General features: G+C 41.0%; 1 protein-coding gene and 1 long non-coding RNA gene across 9 annotated transcripts in view; one reads left to right on the forward strand and one right to left on the reverse strand.

The window, feature by feature from the left end:
- cfap221 (cilia and flagella associated protein 221) overlaps positions 1–18,536 on the forward strand; it is a 254,455-nt gene that overhangs the window by 208,009 nt on the left and 27,910 nt on the right. For all 7 annotated transcript variants that reach the window (XM_059966334.1, XM_059966331.1, XM_059966329.1 and 4 more), the window contains 6 exons: positions 3,267–3,394; positions 5,004–5,084; positions 5,277–5,384; positions 6,914–7,093; positions 14,267–14,419; positions 15,799–15,899. In XM_059966334.1, the coding sequence (XP_059822317.1) occupies positions 3,267–3,394; positions 5,004–5,084; positions 5,277–5,384; positions 6,914–7,093; positions 14,267–14,419; positions 15,799–15,899 (751 nt within the window). The remainder of the gene's footprint in view (positions 1–3,266; positions 3,395–5,003; positions 5,085–5,276; positions 5,385–6,913; positions 7,094–14,266; positions 14,420–15,798; positions 15,900–18,536) is intronic.
- LOC132392462 (uncharacterized) overlaps positions 5,658–18,536 on the reverse strand; it is a 137,020-nt gene continuing 124,141 nt past the window's right edge. For both annotated transcript variants that reach the window (XR_009511551.1, XR_009511550.1), the window contains exon 4: positions 5,658–5,711. This is a non-coding gene — a long non-coding RNA (uncharacterized LOC132392462). The remainder of the gene's footprint in view (positions 5,712–18,536) is intronic.

Below are 18,536 nucleotides of genomic sequence, written 5' to 3' on the forward strand. Positions count from 1 at the left end.
TTTGGCTGGCCGGTCGGAGCCAATGAGGGTGCATCAGTATGCTTCTTCTTGACCTGCTGGCACTAGGTGGACATAATGGAGCTCTTCTTAATTGAATATTTAAAAGGATGCACTTAAAAAAAAAGCCTTTATATGTAAATTAACCACCCAGCATAGTGCTCAGTTACCTAATTTGGGGTAAGATCTGAAACCCTTCCTGCTGTTCTCAAAATTATCTCCAGGTGTTTAATGCAAGGAGTGTTGTGAACAAAGTGGATGAGCTTAGAGCATGGATCTGTACTTGGAGATATGATCTAGTGGCCATTACAGAGACTTGGATGGCTCAGGGACAGGAATGGTTACTTCAAGTGCCGGGTTTTAGACATTTCAGAAAGGACAGGGAGGGAGGTAAAAGAGGTGGGGACATGGCACTGTTGATCAGAGATAGTGTCACAGCTACAGAAAAGATGGACGCCATGGAGGGATTGTCTACGGAGACTCTCTGGGTGGTTAGGAACAGGAAGGGGTCAATAACTTTACTGGGTGTTTTTTATAGGCCACCTAATACTAACAGGGATATTGAGGAGCAATTAGGGAAATAGATCCTGGAATGGGGGTTTCGATGGGGTGGAGTTCATTAGGAGTGTTCAGGAAGGTTTCTTGACACAGTATGTAGATAAGCCTACAAGAGGAGAGGCTGTACTTGATTTGGTATTGGGAAATGAACCTGGTCAGGAGTCAGATCTCTCAGTGGAAGAGCATTTTGGAGATAGTGATCATAATTCTATTTCCTTTACCATTACATTGGAGAGGGATAAGAACAGACAAGTTAGAAAAGTGTTTAATTGGAGTAATGGGAATTATGAGGCTATCAGGCAGGAAATTGGAGGCTTAAATCGGAAACAGATATTCTCAGAGAAATGTACAGAAGAAATCTGGTAAATATTCAAGGGATATTTGTGTAGTGTTCTGTATAGGTACATTCCAATGAGACAGGGAAGTTATGGTAGGGTACAGGAACCATGGTGTACAAAGGCTGTAAGAAATCGTCAAGAAGAAAAAAGCTTACAGAAGGTTCAGAGGCCTGGGCAATGTTAGAGATCTAGAAGATTATAAGGCTACTAGGAAGGAGCTTAAGAAGGAAATTAGGAGAGCAAGAAGGGGCCTTGAGAAGACCTTGGCAGGCAGGATTAAGGAAAACTCCAAGGCATTCTACAAGTATGTGAAGAGCAAGAGGATAAAACATGAAAGAATGGCACCAATGAAGTGTGACAGTGGGAAAGTGTGTATGGAACTGGAGGAAATAGCAGAGGTACTTAATGAATACTTCAGTATTCACTATGGAAAAGGATCTTGGTGATAGTAGTGATGACTTGCAGCAGACTGAAAAGCTTAAGCATGTAAATATTAAGAAAGAGGATGTGCTGGAGCTTTTGGAAAGTATCAAGTTGGATAAGTCACCGGGACCGGACAAAATGTACCCCAGGCTGCTGTGGGGGGCGAGGGAGGAGATTGCTGAGCCATTGGCGATGATTTAGCATCATCAATGGGGACAGGAGATTGGAGGGTTGCAGATGTTGTTCCTTTATTCAAGAAAGGAAGTAGGGATAGCCCAGGAAATTATAGACCAGTGAGTCTTACTTCAGTGGTTGGTAAGTTGATGGAGAAGATCCTGAGAGGCAGGATTTATGAACATTTGGAGAGGTAAGATATGATTAGGAGTAGTCAGCATGGCTTTATAAAGGGCAGGTCGTGCCTTACGAGCCTGATTGAATTTTTTGAGGATGTGACTAAACACATTGATGAAGGAAGAGCAGTAGATGTAGTGCACATGGATTTCAGCAAGGCTTTTGATAAGGTACGCCATGCAAGGCTTACTGAGAAAGTAAGGAGGCATGGGATCCAAGGGGACATTGCTTTGTGGATCCAGAACTGGCTTGCCCACAGAAGGCAAAGAGTGGTTGTAGACAGATCATATTCTGCATGGGGATCAATCACCAGTGGAGCACCTCAGGGATATGTTCTGGGGCCCTTACACTTCATGATTTTTATAAATGACCTAGATGAAGAAGTGGAGGGATGGGTTAGTACGTTTGCTGATGACACAAAGGTTGGAGGTGTTGTGGATAGTGTGGAGGGCTGTCAGAGGTTACAGCGGGACATTGATAGGATGCAAATCTGGGCTGAGAAGTGGCCGATGGAGTTCAACCCAGTTAAGTGTGAAGCGGTTTGTTTTGGTAGGTCAAATATGTTGACAGGATATAGTATTAATGGTAAGTCTCTTGGCAGTGTGGAGGATCAGAGGGATCTTGGGGTCCGAGTCCATAGGACGCTCAAAGCAGCTGCATAGGTTGACTCTGTGGTTAAGAAGGCGTACAGTATATTGGCCTTCATCAATTGTGGATTTGAATTTAGGAGCCGAGAGGTAATGTTGCAGCTATATAGGACCCTGGTCAGACCCCACTTAGAATACTGTGCTCAGTTCTGGTCGCCTCACTACAGGAAGGATGTGGATGCCATAGAAAGGGTGCAGAGGAGATTTACAAAGATGTTGCCTGTATTGGGGAGCATGCCTTATGAGAATAGGTTGAGTGAACTTGGCCATTTCTCCTTGGAGCAAAGGAGGATGAGAGGTGACCTGATAGAGGTGTACAAGATGATTTGAGGCATTGATCGTGTGGATAGTCAGAGGCTTTTTCCCAGGGCTGAAATGGTTGCCACAAGAGGGCACAGGTTTAAGGTGCTGGGGAATAGGTACAGAGGAGATGTCAGGGGTAAGTTTTTTACTTAGAGAGTGGTGAGTGTGTGGAATGGGCTGCCAGCAGCGGTGGTGGAGGTGGATATGATAGGGTCTTTTAGATAGGTACATGGAGCTTAGAAAAATAGAGGGCTATAGGTAAGCCTAGTAATTTCTAAGGTAGGGACATGTTCAGCACAACATTGTGGGCCAAGGGGCCTGTATTGTGCAGTAGGTTTCCTATATTTCTATGTTTCCATGCGTCAGCAGTGAGAATTCCAGAAAACCTCTAAGAGGATCTGTGGGATGAAATTCTTTTGGTGGTCCATGAAATGCTTTGATATAATAGTGAAGACTGGAAGACACACATTATTTTCCAATAGCAAGAAGTGTTGTTGAAGTCAATTTCTACCCTAAATTTCAATGGCTGTATGCTCCTTATTCCTTGAACCAAGGAAGATGGTAACTGTGTGCTGTGACCAAAGCACAAATTTCTTTTTTTTCCTATATTAACATGTTTTAAATAATTTTTCTTCCCCCTTTTTGGCAGTGAGCAGCAAAGTCACCATTGATTGGTCAGATCAGGAAACTGAGAAGTGTCGTGCATGTCTTTCCATGAAGAAACTTCAGCCTTTTACATTCCCTTATTATGTCTCTCCTGACTGGAGTGATGAATTAGTAAGTGAATTAACAGAATGTGAAGGGAATTTTATTTAGTTTTATTTAATTACTGTCAAGCCAAATTTCAAATACATGAAACATACTTTTTTATATTCATAATTCAGTTAAAGCAACAAAACAATTATATTGGTTGTATTTCTAAGTACATTCTTTTTCATGTCATATTTTATTTTTAATAGGTTATAAAAGACAATAACAAATTACAATGTAAATTCAACATTTTGGGAATTGGATAAATACTTATAACAAAAAGTAAGTGCAGTCAGAAATTGGGTAAATAATGGGGAAAATGGAATTCCATTCAGGTTGACGAAACAAACGCAGATGGGGATAGTTAACTGGCATACCTAACCTCACTCAAAGTAATTGATTCTTCAGTAGGTAATTTTTTTCCCGTTCTATTTCAGAGGACAGATTAGAGTGCAGTTCACTGATAGCATCCTTATGTATGCAAACTGGTTTAGTGTCGTTTTAGTGGACTCCGTGGACCAAAGGCCAGTTCTGTGCTCTATAATTCCATGAATTTATAACTTTAAAAACAAGGAAGTCTGCAGATGCTGGAAATCCAAAGCAACACTCTCAAAATACCAGAGGAATTCAGCACATCAGGCAGCAACTATGGAAATGAATAAACCATTCGGGCTGAGACCCTTCTCCAGGATTAAAAAAAAGGAGAAGACCTCAGAATAGAAAGGTGGAGGAGGGGAAGGAGGATAGCTAGCAGGGTGATAGGTGAAGTTAGGTGGGTGTAAAGGTAAAGGGCTGAAGAGGAAGGAATCCGATAGGGGAGAGTAGGCCATAGGAGAAAGGGAAGGGAATTAGGCCAGAATACCTACTTTTGCTCCTATATCTTATGAAGGAAGTGTTCAGCATTTAAGAAAGGTTGACATTTGGCAGTCATACGGGAGAAATAAGCATAATATGGATACACAGTGTTGCAGTTATTTTCAAACAAACCAAAACTGCACAGAGACTAAGCAGGGTGGGAGGTGGAGGGAGGTTGACTCTGTATGACGCACTGCACAAATAACAAAGTTCTAAGTCAAAGAAGGTGCTTTCGATCCTTTATTAAGAAACCAGCAAAAACGAACTGTCATGTAATGAAAAAAAACTAATTAAACTAAATCTAACAATATAAATGTATACAATCATACTTAAGCATTAGTGTTAAGTGTATTGAAATGTAAGTGGTTTTAAACCGAAGACAAAACAAATAATTCCCCTCACCTACCCCTGCTCTAACCAGACTAAAGCCGAACTAAAGATGAAGCATGGATACACAACTCTACTCTTCAGTTCTACTATGCCCAAATACATGTGACAAATTACCCATAATAAACACAAAATACAATACAGACAGACAGAAAATAGATACACGGCTCCTACACTTAGGATTTAATACTTTTTAAGCTTTTTAGGTGGTTTTATTCATAGTAAGAAAAGCATTCAATCTGGTAATAGTCTGTTAGTATCTTGGCCATAGTAACTCAGCACATCATTTTTCAGTTTGAATAAAAGCAGTGTACAAAGTAAAGTCTCCACTAAAACACAAAATATATTCGAAGTACTATATTATGTTTGGTACATAAATATATAATTTCTTTAGGCTGCTGATGCACTTGGATCTGTGCCTGTCAAACCTTCAGAAGTAACGGTCAGTCGAGTGGTACCATACTTTAACCTAAAGGTTAGATATTTTATCATTTTTATTTTCAATGGTGTATAGTCTCAGAATGGTGTTTTCAATATATTTATAATGTGGTTATATACATAAAGCTAAACTCTTTAAGAAATTTGTTTTGAAAGCTTTCATTCCATTGGTTAATTGATCTTTGTTATTTTAATGTACCGTTTTATATGTAATTTATAAATTTTATAGGCTTTTCGTCGTTATCAGTTAATGGATTATGAACCTTATTCTACTCAATATTCCTCATCCACATATGTTCCGTTAACTTTGGCACGGCCTCTCAGGACAGGAGCAGAGGTAATTAATCTTTAGCACATAAAAATAATATCTATTATTTGTTATCAAGAATGGAATTAAGATTTGGGAACATTCAATAAACTAATTTGGCCATTCTATATCTCAAATAAGAATTACACTTATCATCTAAGTTCAGATAGAAAAGAGAAAAATGTTTGTAATATGTTGCACCTTTAATATCCATTTATTTTTCAAACTTATTCTTTTCTTTTCAAATCTTTTTATTATTATTATTATCCAAAATACAAGAGTACATTGAAGTAAGTAACACTTACAATGTCAAACTTATTCATTTCTTCTCCAGTGTGTGCAAAAAAACTGGCAGAGCTGCACAAATTGAAAGAACAAATTGCTCTGATTAGTCTTGATATTTTGGTCAAGAAAAGAAACAGCAATCTCATCAGAAAGAGCATAGTCATGCCATTTGACCTTATTAAAAATATATAGGATGATTGTTATTAATGGAATTAAATATCATATACTGACAAATTATGTGATTTGTTTCCTTATTAAGGAATAGGAATCAGATGTGAACTGCTGTTTTGCTGTGTTCCTGCTGATTCTGTAAATGAAAGGGATGATTGGAGTAGGAGCAGTCAGGGACAGATCTCACAAATTCTTGCCTGTTTTGCAAAATATGTAAACAACAGTTAAGCCTTAGAGGAAACATAATAAGTGAAGATTTTTTAAATGAAGCATTAAAATCTATCTTAATGACATGCTGTTTGAACATTATTTAAATCAACAAGAAACAGCAGGGTGAGGGTGGGAGAAAAATAACCTGGGGTGATGTAAAATCAGATTTTCAAAATTTAGCAGTATCTAACAGTACCTAGAATAAATGGGTGGGATTTGATCCAGGTGCATGTATCTATTCCCCCATTACATCCAATAAATTTCCCAGGCCAAGGGTCACTAAATATTAATGATGAATCCACCATCAGATCCAAGTAAGTAGTAAGTGGTATTTTAGTAGAATTTTCCCAGCCTGTACCACAAAAGGTCAAAACTTTACGCAAAAATAAGTTATGAAATTCCTTTGCCAATGTTGAAATGTTCAACAGCTAAGCACTGGGAGTAACTTAAAAGAAGCTAAATGTCCATCTCAAAGATTGGTTCCACACTTTGTATGGCAACCATCAAGACCAGTAAGGACAGAGTTAGATTGGAACGACCATTGTGGGAAGGGAAATTAAATGGTGGAATGAAGAAAACAGCTAGAATGATGTTCCGTATCATAAACCTGGGAAATAGTTATTGACTTCATTAATGAGGTGTTGTGTTACTGTTAGTTATAAGAGAAAATTTTAATATCAGTAGACATCCATGTACGGAGCAGATTACATCTGAGAGCATATTTTCATTTACCTGAGAGCATATTTTCATTCACTGAGCTGTAGACATTCAGGCACCAGCAGTTCATGCTCAACAATAAAAGTAGGCATTGACTGTCCTTGCATTATTACTATTATAAATTCCAATCCAATTTGAAAAAAATACATCATTTGTTTTAATTGTTCTTTGAACAGGATGAATGCATCTCAGTGCAACTAAATGACCAAAAACATTTTGAAACTGACACACATTTGGATGAACGGCACATGATAAAACCTTTAGCAAAGGATGAAAAATCAGCCCCAAGCACAGCAATCTTACTTCCCCCTGAAGGGTTGCTCAGACAGCCAGACTTTCATCCATTATACATATTTGTAAGTAATAAGTGCAAATATTCTCTTATAACTTAAAATTCCTTTCCAATGATTGAAATATAATTGCATGATATCATACATGAATGCAGTATAATGTTATTAGATTTTCATGTGTAAACATGAACTGTATCAGTTTTAATACACTTTATTGTGCTTGCCTATTGCAAGCCCTCACAACTGTGACGTCAGGGACATCTCACCAATGCATGCAATGCACTTTGTACTACTGGAAAATGTTAGGATGTATTCTGGAGTTATGCTATAAGGCAAACACTAATTTCAGCAGCAGTCAGTCTGAATGTGGATTGTAGATTGAACTTTAAATGCAGCTCTGAACAATGGTCTTCCTAAATCTGCATTTTGGGGATTGACTGCAAACAAAGAAACATTCAATTTTACCTCAGATGCCTGCGTATATATGAATGCAGCCCAGAGTCAATGGGAATTAAGGTACAAATCAAATCAAGTTTAATTATCATTCAAACCATACATAGATACTGCTGAATGAGAAGGTGCAAAACACTCAAAATAACAAGCAACTATTCAGAAATAGTGAGTAAATAATTCAAAATATCAGGCAAAGAAGCATATTCATTCTGGAGAAAAGCATATATCGTCCAAGACCCTGAACAACTATGTCCAGCAATCAGTGGTACAGTCTCCTGGTGGTGTGCAGACGCATGCAATCCAACCTGTCATTCTATTATAGTTCTTGGATTAACCAAGTGTGCCCACATGAAAATGAACTTCAGGGTTATAGTTGCACATATGTACCTGTACTTTGACAAATTTACTTTGAACTTCAATTTATTGTTGTCACATATACCAAGATACAGTAAGAAAACTTACTTTTGCATGCCATCGACACAGATTGTTTTATTACAACAGTGTGTTGAGGTAGTACAGTGAAGACAGTAAACCAAAAGGAGGGCTCTTTTAGAGCCATTTTGGCCTTATTCTCATGCTCTGTTACCCTGATTGTTGACTTCAGGAGAAGGAAACCAGAGGTCCAGTATCAAAGGTGGAGAGGGTCAGCACTTTTAATTTTCTTGGTGCTATTATTGCAAAGGACCTGTCCTGCACCCAGCACATAAGTGCAATTATGAAGAAAGCATGACAGCGTCTCTACTGCCTTAGGAGTTTGAGGAGATTCAGCATGACATCTAAAACTTTAACAAACCTCTACAGAAGTGTGGTGGAGGCTGGCTGTATCACTGCCTGGTAATGAAACACCAATGTTCTTGACTGGAAAATCCAACAAATTGTAGTGGAAATGGCCCAGCATCACGGGTAAAGCCGTCCCCACCATTGAGCACATCTACATAAAACACTGTTACAGTAAAGTAGCATCCATCTTCAGGGACCCCCACCTTCCAGGACATGCGCTGTTCCTGCTGCTGCCATCAATAAGAAGGTACAGGAGCCTCAAGACTGTGACCAACAGGTTCAGGAACAGTTACTACTCCTCAAACAGCAGGCTCTTGAACCAAAGGGGATAACTTCACTCAACTTCACTTGTCCCATCATTAAAATGTTCCCATAACCAGTGGACTCATTTTCAAGGACTCTTCATCTCGTGTTCTTCATATTCATTGTTTATTTATTTTATTATTTGTCTTTTTCACACTCATTGAATGCCCACCCAGTCAGTGCGGTCTTTCATTGATTCTATGATGGTTAATCTGTTATGGATTAATTGAATATACTGCAAGAAAATGAATCTCAAGGATGTATATGGTGACATACGTGTACTTTGTTAATAAATTTACTTTGAACTAAATTTACTTAAAACCATATAACAATTACAGCACAGAAACAGGCCATCTCGGCCCTTCTCGTCCGTGCCGAACGTTTACACTCACCTAGTCCCACTGGCCCGCACTCAGCCCATAACCCTACATTCCTTTCCTGTCCATATACCTATCCAATTTTATTTTAAATGACAGTACTGAACCTGCCTCTACCACTTTTACTGTAAGCTCATTCCACACAGCTACCACTCTCTGAGTAAAGAAATTCCCCCTTGTGTTACCCTTAAACTTTTGCCCCCTAACTCTCAACTCATGTCCTCTTGTTTGAATCTCCCCTACTCTCAATGGAAAAAGCCGATCCATGTCAACTCTATCTATCCCCCTCATAATTTTAAATACCTCTATCAGGTCCCCCCCTCAACATTCTATGCTCCAAAGAATAAAGACCTAACTTGTTCAACCTTTCCCTGTAATTTAGGTGCTGAAACCCAGGTAACATTCTAGTAGATCTTCTCTGTACTCTCTCTATTTTGTTGACACCTTTCCTATAATTTGGTGACCAGAACTGCACACAATACTCCAAATTCGGCCTTACCAATGCCTTGTACAATTTTAACATTACATCCCAACTCCTATACTCAATGCTCTGATTTATAAAGGCCAGCATATCAAAAGCTTTCTTCACCACCCTATCCACACGAGATTCCACCTTCAGGAAACTATGCACCATTATTCCTAGATCACTCTGTTCTACTGCATTCTTCAATGCCCTACCATTTACGATGTATGTCCTACCAAAATATAGCACCTCACACTTATCAGCATTAAACTCCATCTGCCATCATTCAGCCCACTCTTCTAACTGGCCTAAATCTCTGCAAGCTTTGAAAACATACTTCATTATCCACAATGCCACCTACCTTAGTATCATCTGCATACTTACTAATCCAATTTACCACCCCATCATCCAGATCATTAATGTATATGACAAACAGCATTGGACCCAGTACAGATCCTTGAGGCACACCACTAGTCACCGGCCTCTAACCTGACAAACAGTTATCCACCACTACTCTCTGGCATCTCCCATCCAGCCACTGTTGAAGTAGTAAAATGGATTCCTTATCAATACCTAACAATTGAACCTTCCTAACTGACCTTCTGTGTGGAACCTTGTCAAAGGCCTTACTGAAGTCCATATAGACAACATCCACTGCTTTGCCCTCGTCAACTTTCCTTGTAACCTCTTCAAAAAATTCAATAAGATTTGTCAAACATGACCTTCCACACACAAATCTATGCTGACTGTTCCTAATCAGACCCTGTTTATCCAGATAATTATATATACCATCTCTAAGAATACTTTCCATTAATTTACCCACCACTGACGTCAAACTGACAGGCCTAGGTTTACTCTTATAACCCTTTTTAAACAATGGAACCACATGAGCAATACACCAATCCTCCAGCACCATCCCCATTTCTAATGACATTTGAAATATTTCTGTCAGAGCCCCTGCTATTTCTACACTAACTTCGCTCAAGGTTCTGGGGAATATCCTGTCAAGACCCAGAGAAAAGCGCCAGTACTTCGTCCTCTTTAATCGTCATAGTTTCCATTACTTCCCTACTTCTTTCCCTTACCTTACACAATTCAATATCCTTCTGCTTAGTGAATACCAAAGAAAATAAATTGTTCAAAATCTTCCCCATCTGTTTCGGCTCCACACATAGCTGTCCACTCTGATTCTCTAAGGGACCAATTTTCTCCCTCACTATCCTTTTGCTATTAATATAACTGTAGAACCCCTTTGGATTTATTTTCACCTTACTTGCCAAAGCAACCTCGTATCTTCTTTTAGCTTTTCTAATTTCTTTCTTAAGATTCTTCTTACATTCTTTATATTCCTTGAGCACCTCATTTACTCCATGCTGCCTATATATAGTGTAGATATGTCTCTTTTTCCTAACCAAGCTTCCAATATCCCTTGAAAACCTTGGATCTCTCAAACTTTTAACCTTTCCTTTCAACCTAACAAGAACATAAAGATTCTGTACCCTCAAAATTTCACCTTTAAATGACCTCCATTTCTCTATTACATCCTTCCCATAAAACAAATTGTCCCAATCCACTCCTTCTAAATCCTTTCGCATCTACTCAAAGTTAGCCTTTCTCCAATCAAAAATCTCAACCCTGGGTCCAGTCCTATCCTTCTCCATAATTATATTGAAATTAATGACATTGTGATCACTGGACCCAAAGTGCTCCCCAACACATACCTCCGTCACCTGACCTATTTCATTCCCTAACAGAAGATCTAACACTGCCCCTTCGCTAGTTAGTACCTCTACGTATTGCTGCAAAAAACTATCCTGCACAGATTTTACAAACTCCAAACCATCCATCCCTTTTACAGTATGGGCTTCCCAGTCTATGTGTGGAAAATTAAAATCTCCCACAATCACAACCCTATGCTTACTACAAATATCTGCTATCTCCTTGCAAATTTGCTCCTCTAATTCTCGCTCCCCATTAGGTGGTCTATAATACACCCCTATAAGTGTTACTACACCTTTCCCATTCCTCAATTCCACCCAAATAGCCTCCCTATCCTGCCAGAGCACCGCAACCCCTCCCCCTCTTGCCCCTCCGATTCTATCACACCTGAAGCAACGAAATCCAGTAAATTAAGGGTAAAAAGTTAATAATGTACACACATGGAAATGCATGGTACAAAGTGCACAGGTCACTTCCATTCCTTCTTTGAATTTCATAGAAAATTCCCACCTGGGTAGTGAGCCTAGATAGTAGGAGTTGGTATACTTTGCCCTGTACAGTAACAAAGGGAACAGTTATTTAAATACGTGGCATTTGATCTGATGAAGGAAATTCTCATCTTGCAAAGATTCACAAAGAATACACTGCTATCAATGGTGGTAGAAGTGGATACAATAGGTTCTTTTAAGAGACTCTTGGATAGGTACATGTAGCTTAGAAAAAAAGAGGGCTATGCAGTAGGGAAACTCTGTGCGGTTTCTAGCATGGGTTACATGGTTGGCACAATGTTGTGGGCCAAAGGGCCTGTAATGTGCTGTAGGTTTCTATGTTCTATGTTTTATGTTCAAAGTACATTTATTAGCAAAGAACATATACAGTATACAATCCTAAAGTTTGTCTTCTCCACTGTTATGGTCCGATCCGGAGCCCGCATTCCGGTTCTTGATCCAGTCTGCGGATTCTGGACTCCAGGTCCTTTGACCGTCCCTCGCTTCGCCTTGAGATCAAATAGTCACACCTGAGGATCATCTTGGCTTGTTTGGGCTCAAGGAGGCACAGCTGATGCCTATCGGTTGGCGGTGTACATAAGAGACTCTGGGACTGAGTATAGTTGGGGGGTCATCCTGTTCTGACCTGTTCATCCTGGCTTGGAGTACCCACCATTATAGACGAGTTCTGCGAGTGTGTCTGGAAGTCACCCTGGACCGAGCTCCCTTCCTATCCGTTGCCTCTGACGGGTAAGCCAGGCCAGACTGCCATTGTCCGGCAGAGGGCTCTGCCCCTTCCTATCCCTTGCCTCCGTCAGGTAAGTCAGGCTGAACTGCCGTTGCCCGGCAGGGGACTCTGCCCCTTCCGATCCCTCGCCTCCTACGGGTTGTGCCCTGTGACCTGCTCAGGCCCCTGTGTCCTGCCTGGGAGGTCCGGGCCCTGCCCAGGAGTTCTGCAGCCCGCCCAGAGGACTCTGACCCTTCCTATCCCTCACCGTCGATGGGTTGTGCCCGCAACCTGCCCAGGCCCCTGTGTCCTGCCTGGGAGGTCCGGGCCCTGCCCAGGAGTTCTGCAGCCCGCCCAGAGGACTCTGACCCTTCCTATCCCTCACCGTCGATGGGTTGTGCCCGCAACCTGCCCAGGCCCCTGTGTCCTGCCTGGGAGGTCCGGGCCCTGCCCAGGAGTTCTGCAGCCCGCCCAGAGGACTCTGACCCTTCCTATCCCTCACCGTCGATGGGTTGTGCCCGCAACCTGCCCAGGCCCCTGTGTCCTGCCTGGGAGGTCCGGGCCCTGCCCAGGAGTTCTGCAGCCCGCCCAGAGGACTCTGACCCTTCCTATCCCTCACCGTCGATGGGTTGTGCCCGCAACCTGCCCAGGCCCCTGAGTCCTGCCTGGGAGGTCCGGGCCCTGACCAGGAGTTCTACAGCCCGCCCAGAGGACTCTGACCCTTCCTATCCCTCACTGTTGATGGGTTGTGCCTGCAACCTGCCCAGGTGCCCCGCAACCTGCCCAGGCCCCTGTGTCCTGCCTGGGAGGTCCAGGCCCTGACCAGGAGTTCTGCAGCCCGCCCAGAGGACTCTGACCCTTCCTATCCCTCACCGTCGATGGGTTGTGCCCGCAACCTGCCCAGGCCCCTGTGTCCTGCCTGGGAGGTCTGGGCCCTGCCCAGGAGTTCAGCGGCCTGCCCAGGGGGCTATCCTCCCAGCATTCCTAGTCCTAAAAAACCCATCCTCTAGCCTACCCTCGTGACCACTCTGAACTCCAAGTTCATTTCTGAACCCCAAGACCATCTGCAAACCCCAAGACCTTCTCTGAACTCCGGGATCCTCTCTAAACCCCAGGATCACTTTGAACGCCACATCCCTCATGCACGCCAAGGTCCCCACATCTTATTCTATCGTTTAGCTGTTCCCGTCCTGCCCCTAGTGCCTTCATCCTGCAGTTGGGTCCAGTCTCACATCCCCTTATGACACCCACAGACAATCACGAAACAAAGAAGAATCATGGAACCAACCCTTTCAAAGAAACACATCAAATATCTAACCCCCTCCTCTCCATGCGCAAAAACATCACACAAATGGCATAGTTTAGTATAGTTCAGTTCAGAACCTCTACATGAACAAACTTATGATTTTCATTATACAGTACCCTTTTTTTTAATTACAGTCCAACTCTTGTCAATTCAAGATGATAATGGAAGTATCTGGTCTCTTCACAGGATTCATACTTACTAAGCAATCCTGCATGCTGAAGTTTCTCATCTGTGGTTCAGCAGAAAATTGTTGTCTGATTATTCATGATGTTTCCTATTCTTAGCTCATTTATATTTATCCTTCAACAATAGTTAATTTATGGATTTTTTAGGCTACTAACCAGAAGTGGATGAAAGTGCAGGGTGCGACAAATGAAATATTGCCAAGGTCCAGTACAGAACATAGGGGAGAGGATAATCATTAGTAGGGAAAATGCAGGCTGAAAGAGGGACACCCAAAGAGTGCTGGGAACTACAAAGTCTGCAACGTGCTGGTAAACTTAATGCAGTTAATTCATAATTCTCCTGTTTGGTGTGGTTTGCTGTGGATAATACCCTGGATGAACATAGAAGTATAGATATTATTCAATAGTATTTAACATCTTTACTTTATCTTTTTCTAGAACCCTGTTCCTGATCTTTATGCATTTAAGAAACCTCTTTCATTCGCTGAAACAGATTTGGAATTTCACCTTTGTCCTCTGCCAAGATATGTCATAGACAGTAAAAATGGAAGTAATTTTGCAAGCACACAGAAGAAATTTCTTGATCGTGATGTAAGCAGCTGTAATCATTTGATCTTTTTTTTCAATTAAAATCTCAGTCTTATTATTTTAGCTAAGCATCCTCTCCACATCCACCTTATCTAGTCCTTTCAAAATTCATTAGGTTTCAATGAGATCCCCACGCATTTTTCGAAATTCCAAAGCTGCCAGATGCTGTTCATATGTTAAACCCTTCATTCCCAGAATCATTCCTGTGAACCTCCTCTGGATTCTCTCTAATGACAATACATCCTTTCTAAGATAAGGGCATGTTTGCCTTTATTAGTTGAGGCAATGAGTTCAAAAGTCAGAAAGTTATGTTACAGCTTTACAAAGCTCTTGTTAGGGTACATCTGGAATATTGCACAGAGTTCTGGTTTCCCCATTATAAAAAGGTTACCAAAGTTTTTGAGATGGTCCGGGTTTACCTGGGTTAGAGAGCATGTGCTGTAAGAGGATGGGTAAACTTAGCTTGTTTTCTCTGGAGTAGCAGAGGCTGAGGGGAGATTTGATCGAGGATTATAAGATTATGAGAGGCACAGATAGAGCAGACAGACAATATTTCTTTCCCAGGGTTGAAATGTCTAATACCAGAAGGCATGCATTTAAAACGAAAGGGAGTAAGTTTAAAGGAGGTCTGAGGATTAGAGAATTTACAAATTAGCAGGAGTAATCAACTGAGGTCTTCAAGCCTGCTCTGCAATTCTATAAGGTTGTAGCCAATCAGAAGGTAACTTCATTTCTGCACTCTCAACTACATCTCAGCTTCTAACCTTGAAAGTCTATCTGCTTCTGCCTCAAAAATATTTGAAAAAGCTGTTATCACCAGCCTTTGGGAAAGGTTTTCTGAACTTGCAATCTTCTAAATGGGAAAAAAGTGACATATTTAAACATGGATCATAGATTCTGCATTCCCTCAATGTGAAACATCTTCATCTCTTTTTACAGATGCTGCCTGACTGACAATTTATTTCCTGTTTTTTTGGGAGTAATTTCCAGCACCCGCATTTTTGTTTTAGATAAATCAGCCATAAATAAGTGCTAGTTTGTATGGTTCAATTACCTACTAACAAAATTTCTGATAACCTGAAACATACCCAAAAAAACAATAATTCAACCATTCAACAGATTTTTTGATATGTTGATAATGAACAAATAATATATCAAAATTTGGAGTTAATTACTGTTCACCTTTCTTATGTCATCATATTTACACTAAATAGTGAAACTAAATACAGTATTACCAAGAAACACACACAAAATGCTGGTGGATTGCAGCAAGCCAGGCAGCATCGATAGCATTTTGTGTATGTTGCTTGAATTTCCGGCATCTGCAGATTTCCTCGTGTTACTATATTATCAATCTTATGAACTATTGTTTTTTCATACAGGACATAATTAAAGGCTTAATGAATTGGAAGAAGTTTCCTTGTGCTGCTCTTAAGGCTTTAACTACCACTGACTCTCTAACCAGCTCATGGGTGCCAAGATGGTATGTATCATTGGGACTTTCAGTGGTAAGATTTGACTGAATCTTTAAAATTTTACTTTTACCAATTCAAACTTCAACATAAATTTATTATCAAATTGCATATATGTCACCATATACAATCCCAAGATTAATTTTCCTGCGTGTATTCACAGTAAGTACAAAGAAACACAATAGAATCAGTGAAAGATGATTCTTAGCAGGATTGACAAGCAATCAATGAATCAATGTGCAGAAGACAGCAAACTGCAAATACTAAAAAAACAATGATGAAGGAAGAGCAGTAGATAGAAACATAGAAAATAGGTGCAGGAGTCGGCCATTCGGCCCTTCAAGCCTGCAACGCCATTCAGTATGATCATGACTGATCATCCAACGCAGAACCCTGTACCTGCTTTCTCTCCATACCCCCTGATCCCTTTAGCCACAAGGACCATATCTAATTTCCTCTTAAATATAGCCAATGAACCGGCCTTAACTGTTTCCTGTGGCAGAGAATTCCACTGTGTGCCATTCTGAAAAGGTCCCGTTTACTCCCACTCTTTGCTTCCTGTCTGCCAACCAATTCTCCATCCACATCAATACCATACCCCCAATACCGTGTACTTTAAGTTTGCACACTGATCTCCTGTGTGGGACCTTGTCAAAAGCCTTTTGAAAATCTAAATATACCACATCCACTGGCTCTCCCCTATCCACTCTACTAGTTACATCTTCAAAAAATTCTATAAGATTCGTCAGACATGATTTTCCTTTCACAAATCCATGCTGACTTTGTCCGATGATTTCACCTCTTTCCAAATGTGCTGTTATCACATCTTTGATAACTGACTCTAGCATTTTCCCCACCTCCGATGTCAGACTAACCAGTCTATAATTCCCCGGTTTCTCTCTCCCTCCTTTTTTAAAAAGTGGGGTTACATTAACCACCCTCCAATCCTCAGGAACTAAGGAGAATCCAGAATCTAAGGAGTTTTGAAAAATTATCACTAATGCATCCACTATTTCTTGGGCTACTTCCTTAAGCACTCTGGGATGCAGACCATCTGGCCCTGGGGATTTATCTGCCTTTAATCCCTTCAATTTACCTAACTCCACTTCCCTACTAACGTGTATTTCCCTCAGTTCCTCCATCTTACTAGACCCTCGGTCCCTTACTATTTCCAGAAGATTATTTATGTCCTCCTTAGTGAAGACGGAACCAAAGTAGTTATTCAATTGGTCTGCCATGTCTTTGTTCCTTTTGATCAATTCACCTGTTTCTGACTGTAAAGGACCTAGATTTGTCTTGACCAATCTTTTTCTTTTCACGTATCTATAAAAGCTTTTACAGTCAATTTTTATGTTCCCTGCCAGCTTTCTCTCATAATCTTTTTTCCCTTTCCTAATTAAGCTCTTTGGCCTCCTCTGCTGGTCTCTGAATTTCTCCCAGTCCTCAGGTGTGCTGCTTTTTTTTTTGCTAATTTATATGTTTCTTCTTTGGACTTGATACTATCCCTAATTTCCCTTGTCAGCCACGGGTGCACTACCTTCCCTGGTTCATTCTTTTGCCAAACTGGGATGAACAATTGTTGTAGTTCATCCATGCGATCTTTAAATGCTTGCCATTGCATATCCACCGTCAACCTTTAAGTATCATTTGCCAGTCTATCTTAGCTAATTCACGTCTCATACCTTCAAAGTTACCCTTCTTTAAGTTCAGAACCTTTGTTTCTGAATTAACTATGTCACTCTCCATCTTAATGAAGAATTTCACCATATTATGGTCACTCTTACCCGAGGGACCTCGCAAGACAAGATTGCTAACTAACCCCTCCTCATTGCTCAATACCCAATCTAGAATGGCCTGCTCTATAGTTGGTTCCTCGACATGTTGGTTCAGAAAACCATCCCACATACGTTCCAAGAAATCATCGTCCTCAGCACCCTTACCAATTTGGTTCACCCATTCGATATGTAGATCGAAGTCACCCATTATAACTACTGTACCTTTATTGCACGCATTTCTGATTTCCTGTTTAATGACATCCCCAACCTCACTACTACTGTTAGGTGGCCTGTACACAACTCCCACCAGCGTTTTCTGCCCTTTAGTGTTAAGCAGCTCTATCCATATCGATTCCACATCCTCCAGGCTAACGTCCTTCCTTTCTATTGTGTTAATCTCCTCTCTAACCAGCAATGCTACCCCACCTCCTTTTCTTTCCTGTCTATCCCTCCTGAATATTGAATATCCCTGGATGTTGAGCTCCCATCCTTGGTCACCCTGGAGCCATATGTCTGTGATCCCAACTATATCATATTCATTAATAACTATCTGCACATTCAATTCATCCACCTTGTTACGAATGCTCCTCGCATTGACACACAAAGCCTTCAGGCTTGTTTTTACAACACTCCTAGCCCTTATACAATTACGTATACAAAGATGTAGTGGGTATGGATTTCAGCAAGGCTTTTGATGAGGTACCCCATGCAAGGCTTATTGAGAAAGTAAGGAGGCATGGGATCCAAGGGGACCTTGCTTTCTGGATCCAGAATTGGCTTGCCCACAGGAGGCAAAGAGTGGTTGTAGACAGGTCATACTCTGGAAGGAGGTCGGTGACCAGTGGGGTGCCTCAGGGATCTGTTCTGGGACGC

The sequence above is a fragment of the Hypanus sabinus genome, chromosome 4, assembly GCF_030144855.1.
Source record: "Hypanus sabinus isolate sHypSab1 chromosome 4, sHypSab1.hap1, whole genome shotgun sequence".
Lineage (NCBI taxonomy): Eukaryota > Metazoa > Chordata > Chondrichthyes > Myliobatiformes > Dasyatidae > Hypanus > Hypanus sabinus.